This window comes from Monomorium pharaonis, chromosome 4 (assembly GCF_013373865.1).
Source record: "Monomorium pharaonis isolate MP-MQ-018 chromosome 4, ASM1337386v2, whole genome shotgun sequence".
Taxonomy (NCBI): domain Eukaryota; kingdom Metazoa; phylum Arthropoda; class Insecta; order Hymenoptera; family Formicidae; genus Monomorium; species Monomorium pharaonis.
In genome coordinates, this window is record NC_050470.1 from 26839599 (window position 1) to 26853045 (window position 13447).

The 13447-nt window shown below is 32.1% G+C and overlaps 1 protein-coding gene across 5 annotated transcripts in view; it reads right to left on the reverse strand.

The window, feature by feature from the left end:
• Positions 1–714: 714 nt before the first annotated feature.
• Positions 715–13447, reverse strand: part of LOC105833961 — a 125995-nt gene continuing 113262 nt past the window's right edge. For all 5 annotated transcript variants that reach the window (XM_028189403.2, XM_012676103.3, XM_012676102.3 and 2 more), the window contains 3 exons: positions 12120–12190; positions 3122–3397; positions 715–2020 (listed from right to left, as the gene is read on the reverse strand). In XM_028189403.2, coding sequence (XP_028045204.2) covers positions 1901–2020; positions 3122–3397; positions 12120–12190 — 467 coding nt within the window. In that variant the 3' untranslated portion in view covers positions 715–1900. The remainder of the gene's footprint in view (positions 2021–3121; positions 3398–12119; positions 12191–13447) is intronic.

Here is a 13447-nt window from a genome sequence, read left to right on the forward strand (position 1 = left end):
TAATTAAAGCTGCAATTGCAGTTAATAATAGAACATTTGAATGTTGGATTTGAAATGTTAAATCACTTTAAGATAATCATAATAAAAATTTTACGAAAAATACATGAAAATTTCGATTATCTTCTCGTCAATTATTAAACAACGGATGAAATTCTGTAAATATTAATTTTAAAAAATTCAATTTTATGTATTTAATTTCGGAAAATTCTCAAAATTCTAAAAATTATAAAATTCTTGAATATAATATTGTATGATTAAAATATATATATATATATATATATATATATATATATTATAATATGCGCTGATCAAAAAGAACGTCATATGATATTCAACAGAAGGCAATGAAAATTTAATACACAAGGAAAAAGTTTCGCGAGCAGAATATATCAGATTTCCTATAGATTAAATCTAAAGATATAATACTTTTTTGTTCCAGCTCGGTATAAAATTTTATCGGAGTCCGAATATATAACGCAACGTTTTAATCAACATACACGCGAAAGTCTTCTTAACAATTTGAATATTTATCTGGCAAGCTTAGCAATAAATTATTTGGCACTTGACCCTCTTTGAAATCCCGGTTAAATATATCGCTAAGCTTTTCTTTTTAACTTTTTTGCGGTACGTACGACACTTTCTTCTGTTCGTACCTCCTTAATTTGCGTCATCCAGCTCGAAGTGGACAACGTAATTCAGGCCTAGCTTCGTTTATCGTTACATCGCTTACAATTACACGTTACGAGAACGTCTCCTCAACCTTCTGATTGTTAATTATTTCACGGAAATCTCATTTAAACGACAAATAGAAAATTCGCCAAGATATCGTTTTACAATCCCGGGTATCTTAATTTTGCGCCGTTCTGCAGGTTGAGAAAACCTATTCGCTGTCTTATTACTCGCATCTCCTTAACTCAACGTCGAGTTCTCAGTAGGAGGGGGTTTACTTTAGAAAACTTAATCGAACACATATTCAACTGCCTGACATATATATAAAGTCTATACATAACATCGTGCGAAATTATTTCCATCGCATCTTTCCGCTTAGTTGTGCACACTTTTACTGCTCAACAATTGCATTTCGCTAGACTTAAGTAAGTATTAATAATAAAACATGTAAATATAATATGTATGTTATCCATGCACTCACACAACACACACACACACACACACACACACACACACACGTACATGTATGTATACAGACTTCATATACACTGCGCATGTCGAGACGATACCCCGATACATTTATCCGATGGATGACTTTACAAGGTACGAACGCGATACACAAGCTAATTAGGATATTCTATAGTAAACTTTTTTGGCGCTGTTTTGGCATGATTTAAATTCGTCCCAATTTTTGAGCCGTACCTTATCATCGTTTCTGAACGCAGTTTTCGAATTTTTGACGATACAAACGTGCGAGTCGTTGCGCCTCTTACTTCTCGCTTATATTATCATTAATTTATTGATTTATCACTGTATTATTATAAAATGAAAGCGTTCGGATATATTGCATAATAATTCATGTATCATGTGTGAAGCTGCATTTATCCGATGAATACGGTTGAGTAAATAATTGTCCAATCGCACAAGAAATGTCAGATAAATTATTTGTGTGACAAGAGAAAATATGTATTTACATAAATTCTGTGTGAAGACTCGCGGGATGCAAAACGAACGACTCAATTTTCCTGTTACTCGATATTCGATCTTTATGTAGTATCATTGCCACGCTGGTTGCTTTTAGTCTCGCTATTTCCCGTTTTTAACGCGAATGTTGTACAATTGTCGGAAGATATGGCCGTGCCAATGACGTTATCATCTTCTTTTGAAACATATGGCAGAGCGGGCTAACAAAGAGCCGATTTTTTCGAAATCTTCGTCTACCGGTCGTTTGCTACTGTATGGAACACACAGTCAGATGATGCGATAGAGCGTGGTCCAATAGAATAGGAGTGCCTGCAGCCAATTCTGTACCGGCGTCGGCACAATCGTCGTCGCAATCGAAGTAGTTGCTCTGAAAAAAGAAAACAAACATTATTGAATTGTGTATGTGTAATAGTAAAGTATTTGAATTCAATTCAACTCAATTGAACTTAAAAAAGTCATACTAAAAAGCAGTATTATTAAACTAATAGTAGTATTAAAAATATTATTAAAATAATAGCAGTATTATTAAAATATTAAGTTGATTTTCTCTTTTATTACAAAATTATAATTTATTTTTTTGTACGTGAGCACATAAAATAATTAAATATATATTGCATACAATAAATATATATAATTATTATTTTAGGGTTTATATGCATTAGCTTGAAAAGATTATTAATAATTCTTTTAGTTAGAGCAAAGATTAATTTTTATGTAATATTAGCAAAAATTTTATATCTGATAACTAAAATTTATAGCTTTTACATTACAACTTTGCAATCTGATAGAATCAAATTAGAATTTTTCGATCGTAGCTAACGAAACTAGAAGTGCAAGCCAAAGTAAACCAGTAAAAAATATTCGTTGTGGGACAAGTAATCCATAACAGAATTGTCCAATTAGTATACAAATTAGCCAATATCAATTTTATTTGCGTAAATGCAATTATATTGACGTTATTTTGTCTAGGACAACCGCGTATGCAATGTAATAAACTTACAAAAAAAAAAGAATTACAAATATTGAAACTCTAATATTTTTTAGTTAATATTTCCAATAAAATTCTAAACTGAGAACTTTTACGATATGGCATATAATACTTACAAAAAAAAGTACAGCAAATTTTATATAAAAAATCCTTTAAAAAGAAAATCCTTTAAAAGTAAAATAACTACGTATATTACTAAAGTGTATTTAAAAAAAAAAATTTAAATTGTATTAATAAATTTTCACATCTTTATTCATTTAAATAATCAAATTTTCACTTAAATCAAAACTTTATTTCTTAAAATTGCAAGAATTAAATAATTACAATTTGTTAATAAATTTTATTCAAAGTTTAGTAATTTTTTGTAATCAATATATCAAGTTGGATTCATGATGCGATCATATCAAATAAAAGACCGTATAAAGATAACAGAACATGATGTATATGTTTTCATGTTGAGCATTAATCATAAATGATTACCTGGCAATCGATGCACCGACAGCTGTCGGTCAGTGAGCAAGTGAGGCCGAGGATCTCGACAGCTTCCTTGTAAAGCTCGGCGCTCGACTTCCGCCGCCTTGGAGGCGACGTGGGCGCGCTGACTGTACCGGTGCCCGATGGTCTTCTGCTACTCTTCAACCTCGACGAGGACTCTCGAGACAAAGAGGAGGTCGACGTTGATCCTCTCGGTCGATTGTCGCTCGTGAGTAACGCTCGACCTGCCGGAGATGCGAACAGCTGCAGCATATCCATGTCCTACGGTCCATACATTTACTAATTAGTGGATGCTACACTTGCTATGATATTATGCATAACATATCTAATGTGTCAATTTCATAACAGATAACAATTAATAATATTCTACCAGAACTATGTTTCTTACACTGAAAAAAAGAGTTTTGTTGAATTAACTGGAATTAAACTAACGGTTCAGATTTCTAGTTGATCTTATCAGATTTCCAATTAATTCAACAAGAATTTTTGTTAAATTAATTGGAAATCTGGTAGGTTCAACTAGAATCCGAACCGTTAGTTCACATTCCAGTTAATTCAACCAAATTTTTTTTCAGTGTACTGTAAAAATTTATGCATATAGAGAGGATATTTTGCATGTAAAAGATAATACGTTTTTAATACGAGAAAAAAGATGTGTTACTTTTCAATCGAAGCAGATTTTATTTAATATTATTTTCATATTAATTATAAAATATTATTATTAATTTTTCTGTAAAATATGTGCCGATATGTCGAATGTATAACTTAATCATAAACTGAAACTAGAAATAATATCTCAAATTAATTTGATTGTCAAACTTAATAAATTCTAGCTGAAATAAAATTTTCTACAATAATAAATTCTTTATAGTTTTTAAGATATATCATCATTATGTGTATCAAGATTTATATTATCATTATTAAATTTAATGATTGAACTGTCCCATATTCTTCACATATCAAACTATTATTCAATTTATTATTACAACAAAATCTTTTATTAATTAAAATAATAATTAAAAATTCCTCTAATTACATCTCAAAAACTTAAAATAAATTTTTTTATTAGTAAAAATAGTGTTATGTTTGATTAAAGCAGCTTTTAATGCTTAATAATAAGTTTACGTAAATTTTTATATTTTCCGGTTTATGCGCGCCGACTGTTTGTCGATCTTAAAACACAGATCAATTAGAATACGACGTCTAAGCTTTATTGTGAAAAATGTGTAATACGATTTTGAATTATGCAAATAGTGTCCACTAGGTTTTGTTGAAAATAGCGCTTGTTATAGAATCAAAGAATACTATACGCCTAACAAGATAATGCTCTCAACGAGCATCTTCTTTTTCCGGAATCCTATTCGTTTTAGATCACGAAGGATCTCATTTGCCATGCACCCTGAGGCGAAATACTTTTCTAACAATAGCGAAGATACCGCGAGTATTATGATGATGAAAAACGTAACGGATCTCAAAGATGGAGAAGATGTGTTATTAAAATTGTTACGTTAAACGTTTGGTAAAAAATGCCCGTGAGCATTATACTTTCCAGGAAATATCCTTGTAGAAAATATTCTACAATAGACATGCACAAAATAAAATTTTTGTAATGATATTTCCATTCTCGGAAGCAGTTATTAAAATTACGTTATTACGAGGCTGCGCGAGAATTCCATTTTTAATTTTATATTTTAGTATTCTACTCGAAAAATGCATCCTTCTTTACGGATATGTGCGACAGACATTTTATGGTAGTCTTCAGTATGTTTCACCTTTTCAAAACTCAAATACTTTAACCGAACTTTTAACATAAACTGTGTTATTAAAATTGCAGGACTATGCGCCAAATATTTATTCGTGTATTTTATTTCAAATTCTTCTCGTAATGATCAAACTTCTGTATTCAAAGGAAACTTTTAATCACGACTTGTTCTTTATAGTCAAGAATAAATTTGCAGCCCCCTCGTTAATATGGAACTATACGTGCGGTCTTTTATCCTTCACGAGAAAAAGCTTCCCATGCGTAAGAAAAAAAAAAAAATATACCGAGAGCCCGAACTCAAATTCAGATGACGTTTAAGGAACGATTCACTTGATTACAAGCGGATCATTAAAAGTTGTTCGGTGAAATGGACGTCAAAATTAACGTGATCCCATATTGTATAAATGCTCGAATTATTTCACCGGAAGAAAATAATTGGGAGAACGAATAATTAAATTCAATTTAAAGGGTTAGAAAAATTCGAACAAAGATGTCTCAGTTTTCACCTTGGGCGTAAACAATTTTCCATTTTTGTGAAACTTCGCAGCTATTGCGCATCGTTTCGTCAATACGCCGAGAAAACCGTAATTACACCGACTTGCTTTTATGCCTTCTATCATTATCCAGCTAGCGCTCAATGCTTGCTTACTTGTGTGTTTTCATCGGAGAGGCTTTTCATCGAGTTTGCTGAAAATCTCGTTGAAACTAGTTACGATCAGCGAAACCGGAACGAAAGTAGTGTGGTTTTAAAAGCATTTTCAGTGCGCGGATCGCCGCTCGCGAGTTGCTACACATTGTGAACTCTCGCCGAAAATGCAAGATACACTTTTGGCGAGTGCAGCGAACTTCGTCTGCGAACGCGCTCGAAGTAGCTTACGCTCTTCGCTTAATGTACCTCAACCTACGAAGGGTTTAAGGAGGAAAATGGAAGTCCCTGTAAAATCCTGCAGGTTGCTGCAGTCTGCGGTGGGATTCGTTAAATGATCTTATTTTATTCAATACATTGCAGAAAGTATTAAGCAGAAGAATATAATAAATTCCCAGAGCAATTTTTCACTGTTATGCAAGTAAATTAAATAAATTTATGTGGTTATTTTATAATGTTTGATAATACTGAATATTTAGAAAAACACAATTATTTTTGGTTATATCAGTCAAATATTTCATTGATATTATTTTACTTTAGATTTGGTAATTACTATCAAATTCATTTTTTATGAAAATAAAAGTTATATATATAAAGATAAATATTATATAAATTTTATAAGAAATTAAATACATCAGAAATATGATTAAAATATCGCACTTTCTAAATGTGCATACGTGAATTGATTTTCTAAATTTAATTCAATATCATGAACTCTGAGACCAGCTGACATTCAATTATGTTTTGATTAATAATAATCCAGATTGAATTGCATTTTGCTGGGAAGTTCGTGGCGAAATACACTCGAGAGAGTCACTCGAGCGACTCCTTTGTCAGTAGGAAATGCATCTTTGTCATCTCGTTGTGCACAGTTTGAGAGAGTTGCTAATAGCGCAACTTTAACGAGATCGTCGATATATTACTGTCACGAGAAACTTCAATAGAACCGTGCAATTATCATTTAGCATTGTTTATTGTATTCGAGTGGGATCATAATTTAATTTAAAATATTTGCTTCACACATTAATATTTCGATGCAACAGAAAACATAAATAAATCATATTTATTTAATATCACTTCATTAATTATGCAACACAAAATAAGAACTTTTTACAATAATTGATATAATTTATACGATATTACAAAATATATCATTATCTGTTTAGTCTAAATTTTTAACTACAATTTTCATAGAAATTCTGTTGATTTGTACGGACTATTTTAATATAATACTTAGCATATTCGTAAAAATTTTCTGATTAATGAAAAGCCGAGATATTGCCGCAAATATTTATATTTGGATTTAAAGCTATAAAACTATCATCCTTTTACGAACACTCAAAATTCTTATCTGTTTTCCAATGCTATATAATCCAAAAAAAGAATGAACGAGACCCTTAACCCTTTACCGTGATCGATCAATTTTGCACGAGTCCCCGTATCAAACGATTATATCCCGGGAAACAAAAACTTTCCCTTCTTGCCATAACCATTTCTCTTTTCTGAGCAGCGAAAGCGTGATCTTTATTGTATCACATCTAAGAGAGCGACGCCTGAAGGGAACGTCATCTTCAAGGTGGTCGACGACGAACAAAAGAGGTCGATGGAAAATAGCAAAAAGATCAAATGGCGGGCGATAACAAGCGCCAAGCTGATTCGATGTACCGAGTGTACAAGGGAAGACAGTATCCCGGGCTGATCCCTCGGGACACATATCTCGTCGGTCTCGGTATTTTCAGCGCACAAACTTTTCTCGAATCCTTCAACGCTGATAGATAACCCGGTCGAAAGGGCGGACTTGGATAGAACGACTGACGAAGACTTTTTGCCGCGAGAAACCCGATTTTACGGAGGGAGTTTATGTAGTGGGGGAAAGAAATAATTTTTACTTGATGTTGAAAAATGTACTACGAGATATAGCCCCCTCAAGATATATTATCCATTATATTTCTTCTCGCAAGATCGAGTGGGGAAATATCCCATTTGGACAAATCCACAGATTATTATCGAGGTAATTTTATAATATCAAAAATATGTAACAAATTGCGCAGTGACAAAAAAACAAATGTTTCTTAAAAGAAGATGCTTTCATTTTTTCTTGTCCCAGTTCTCATAAATCGATTAGACCACTATCCAATGTGATTTAATCCACGCGGACTATATTGAGATAATTACGTATTGTACAATAAAAATGCATCTTTTTTAAGATACTTTTAGTTTTTCTGGTCCCAATTTTCATGCCAATAAAATCTTATTATTTTTAAATTATTAGTCCTTTTTATTGACAGTGTAAATTATTGATCTGTGGAATATTTTTATACTTTTATAAAATAAAATCCACACACACACACACACACGTGCGCGCGCGCACATATATACATTAAATCTTCCGTATATCCAACTTGAGAACTTGAATAGCCGGAAATTGAATTTTGGTACGCTTTGAATAATTAGTTTCAAATATTGATTGGTACAAGCATAGTTTAACGGTTAGTGATGGAAAATAAAGGATATTGCAAGCAAAAGGTAGATTATGAAGGTTCTATTTATACACACGAAGTAATATAATTGTTCATAAATCGTTTCTACTGCTTGTACCTATCAAACTGAATTAGAAATTACGTCAATTTTAACTAAGGAAAGACTAAAAAAATAAAAAGTAGAACGAGATCGATTTTGTGACTTAATCGGCCAGAATTAACTTTAGAATATAATAATTGAGTGCAACTGTATCTTTTATCATTTAATAAATACATTTGCATTAATTAAAAAAGTCTTTTATAATATACAAAACAATTTAGCAGAGAATAAAATTTTAATCTGTTCGCATGTTGGTCAGCTTCACGTACTGAACTGAAAATGCGAAGATTGCAGATAATAAAGCGATAAGCAAGTTTGTATTAACAAAAATAGCTTTATAATAACATTTTCTTCGATTTCCATTAATGCGCATCAATTTTCCAAATAACAAATCGGTATCGTTATATCAACATTATATATATTGCATAAAGCTATCGTTAGTGTTCGTATTTATGGATTTATGAAACGCGTTTAATGTCGCATTATTTTGCGATTTAATTCCTCTCTGCATGGGTATTCAATATTTCCAGTGCAACCCAGCGTCATTAAACAGCAAATATGCAATGTCGTATGAATGCGCACAGCTCGCGGGCTTTCCCGATCCTTTCTTTGGAATTATCGTTTATCACTCTACCAGAGAATCAGCGATAATATTCAGCCGCATTTTGCTCGCCCGGCAGAGCAGTATTACCCATGTTGTTAATCCCGCTTGTTGTAACCCCCTTGTCAACAGAAACCATCGAGAGATAGCTGCTAATGAAGAGAACCAAGCTAATTAAGTTAATTAATACCGACAGAAGAGCTCTATAGGAAACTTTCGATAAAGGAGATGAAAATGGAAGGAGGAGAGGTCACAAGCGCATACACGAGAAGGACACGAGCGGGACGATTTGCGAAACAGGGATAATTATGTCGGTTTCATCGTACTGATAGGCGGGGTAATGGGAGAACATTGTTCGCCAGGGATATTTAGACGAGGATTAATACCGCGAACCGATATCGTACGCTATTATGCAGTCAGATTAACAAAGCACGCCCATGGCAAATCTACTTTTATTGAAACTGGGATTTTTATTAAACCCCCTTGGACCGAACACGCGTTTCACCCCCGGCGATGATCCCATTTCTTTGTATTTTATGGAAGCTATAATTGTCACGTACGAATGATATTATATTTTACTGTCGTTAACAATAATTTATGTAAAGGAATTCCAGTAAAATGTTTTTGCGATTACAATAATTAATTAGAGTATATCGTTATAGAAATTTTTGTTACAGTTTCAACATAAGGCAGAGTTGCTAAATAAGTATTTAACTCGCTAATATCCATATCTTATCAATATTTAATATTTTTACTTTAAGCACATTTTTAATAACAAAAACGTAGAAATAAATGAGAAATTAATATGCATAATAATTTAACAAGTTAATCTTATTTTAAGTACGCTAATAACACTTTTAAAAAATTCGTTAAACTAGTGTTAATTTTTTATTTCTTTGTGTACCAAATGGAAAATATAATAAAAAATAAAATGATATGCATTTAGTAATTCTTCCTCCTATGTTTCAACTGAAAAATATATAATATAACTAATGCAATCATATAAAGCATTCGATGTATAAAATTTTATCTGGTGCAAATATATATTTATAACACCGACTAAAGCAGAGATAAATCTATTTTAATATTTTTGTAGAAAATAAAAACAATACGTGCAGCAGTGCGTAAAAAGGACTTTAATTGACACAAGCGACATTCGTTTAATTAATGCATTTTTCCACGCTTCGATAAGCGGATCGCTTCGATGCGTATCGTATATCGTAAATTATAAGGTCGTTCCGTTTCCACCTCTTTTTTTTATTGTTGTCGACGTCTAAATAATTGCAGGGAATCACTTGGGAACGCTATAGATATTTGCGTCACGCCGGTGATTTCACGCTAATGCAAATTGCTAAATGAAATTACTAAAGCTGGTGCGTGATTTCAAACGAATGCACTTTCGTCAGGAGCAAAATGCTTCTCACATTAATTACCATATCATGAGGCACATTTAACCGGTACTTCGCAACATCTGCGAGATATCTCCAAATGTGTTGCAATGTTCATTAAATCACGTTATCGACGCTAGATTATGCGAATAATAACATATCAGTGGCATCATTATATGATCGACTTTGTATTAATTTATACGTTCGCCTGCGAAACGCGTTGCACATTTACACTATTGTTCATAAACGCGATTACGATAGACAATCGCTTCTGCAATAATTAATATGATAATTGTTATGCGACAAAGAATATGTATGCGTGATGCGCTACAAAATATCACGTTTCAACAATGCAATAATATTTCTGTCTGCGTGATTAAGCAGTTTAAGAGCTCGAAATAAAACATTTTAATGCCTGCTATGATAAATATCGGTCAATAATACACAAATGGAAGAAAAAATGTCGGAAGCACTCTGTATATATATCAATCCTTTTGTTTTATAATACATCCCTTAATCCGTATTCAACAGAAATCTCATACAAATTATAATAAACCACAATAACTTACATTATAAAAAAAATTATTGCAGAAAGTTACTCGAAAGTTTTAGATACTATTTTTTATTGATAAAATAATATCTGATAAAACAATATTTTGCTCATGTAATATATTAATTTCATTATACAAATGATCATAGAAGCTTTTATGTCCGACAATGAATAGTAATTTAGCAATAACAATGTGCAGTTAATTATGCGTTTATTTATCGTAACAATTTCTACTCTGTATGTATGTACATATTATAGCGATTATTTACGAACAACTACACAAACGCATGTAAATCTATCTAATGGATGTCTATATGGATTTATTTATATTACACACAAGCTGTTCGTTATTTAACAAAAATAACCCACTTATCAGCAAATACTTTGGGGAAGACGGAGGAATAATATAAATGACATACGCAGTTATTTATCGAACATGTTAACAGTTTTGAAATTCAAAATTCGGACGGCTACTTAAATTTAATTAGTACCAAAGTCGGCATATCCTTTTCAATTAAAATTTAATTTAATGAGTAGCAATTAAATATTATTACCGTCGTTCGCGAAATCTAACGTGATTTCTGCAAATTACAATTATACGATTGTTTGATTAATTACGTTACGAATATTCAATTAATCGGTTATCATGATTGGGATCTATATGTGTTATTATGCATCGAGCAGCACAGAGTTTGGCTATGCAATTATAACAATAATTGATGGGTCTAATCGAGAATCGCATATCCATTAGAACGTGGAATAATTGTATTGAATAATTGCTTATTTTGCGCAAAGAGGGCCGAACTTTCCTGAGTTACACGTATCCAAATTATCGTATCCAGATAATCAGCTTTTATCGCAACATATATGTGATCGATCTCACCGTTAAGTGAGAGTAATATTTTATAACGCATTTTGAATTACTCCTATGTTCACGTTATCGCCATTATTTAGCCTGTTTACCACTTTGACTGCAAGATTCTACGTGATTATGACAACAGTTACACTAAACGATGCATTCTACAGCAACGTTTGCGGTTAACGACCTGATTACGTATTGTTACGCACGCGTTGGTAATAGCTTGTTTACCGAATTAATTCCCTTCAAATATGTGCGTGTATAAGTTAAGCCAATCGCTTTATAATGAAATAAGAAAGCTATTCAGATACAGCAAACTTTATGATATCGCTATTTATGTAAATTACATTCCAGCTATAGCAAGTAAACGTGATTTATTATTCATTTCTGTGATTTGTAGTTATCTTTATACTTTTATTCTAGCAATTTTTAAAAAATAAAAATTTACTGTTAGTGAGATAATACAATGAAAGGCGAATACAAATAATTGTACGATCATACTCGCGATGATTCATAGAAGAGAGTGACCCCGGGTTACGAGAAGATCGCAATAACAGCTGTACCTAAGTGGCCCATTACGTGCCGAACTGTACTCACCGGCAAGGATTCAGGCGTGTGGTCCAGCACGTATATGCTGTTCGTGTATCCGTACAGCATCGTGTCCAGATCTGAAACCCAAGGAGACCGAACAGAACATTAAATTGGATCTAACTGGTTGCGAGCGGTGCGGCACACTAATGCCAGTAATACCACGCGCGTACTCACACACGCGGTTACGTCACCGCAGTATTCTAATTTACTGGATGCAGAGGAAAGCAATTTCCTAACACGGCCACGGGATGAGAGCACGCTCTCAAATTCCCGACGTTCTCTCCTTACTGCCGTAGCCCAGTGCGTTTCCTTCAGGACTTTGCGGGCCACTCTAACATTATCTTACGACAACATTGCGTTTAACTCAGTTCAATGTTTACGTACATAGAACTTTCTTGTTACTACATTACGCTGCGTTATGCTACATCGTATACCACACTACACTTCACAGTTCCATTATTCTATTTGATTATTTGGAAATACAACAATGTTCTGTTTTTGTGTTTTTAAGTAGATAATTGGTATTATTATATTATCAAAGAATTAATAATATGGTGCATAAGTAATTGATATAAAGTGAGTATATTGAAAATTTTCTCAATACATATAATTTAAATAATTTAAATAATTTTAAACAGGTGTACAACACACAATTGTATTTATTACTTATGTATAATTAAATATTATACATATATTTAAATACGCGTTAATTATTACAATTATTAAACGATTGGAAATTGTTACTTGTTTTAATTATAACAAAACTAATATAATTTTCAAATAAAATAACTTCTCATAGAAAAGCCACGAATATTATTTATCAAGCCACAACGTTGATAGTAAATACTACTGACACAATAACCGTTCAAGGATTAACGAGTTTTTCTGCACTGACGCTTGTTGCTCTCTTCACGCAATGAAAAAAAAAAAAAAAATTATCGGAAATAATCAAATGGGGCAGAAACGTTGTAACATGTTCGCGAAAAATTTAATAGCAAAGCAGCGGTCGATTGTAACAGGCACAGAAAACCAATGCTTTCGTCAGTACAAAATTTAGCGATCGGGTCATGTCTCTCAAAATATCACCTAAATCAACCACAAATTTAAATTATTAATGATTTCCTGTTTTGCGGTTACAATGAATAAGTAAATAATAATATACAATGAATAAATAAATAATAATATTAAAAGCGTGTTATATACTTCATTAAATCAAAAAGCTTTTGCCATTTAATAATTAAATTAATTATAATTATTAGGTAATACATGTATGTAATGTTACTTAATTATTTTTATGCTCTACATGCACGTAATTAAATTAAATTTGTAATTAA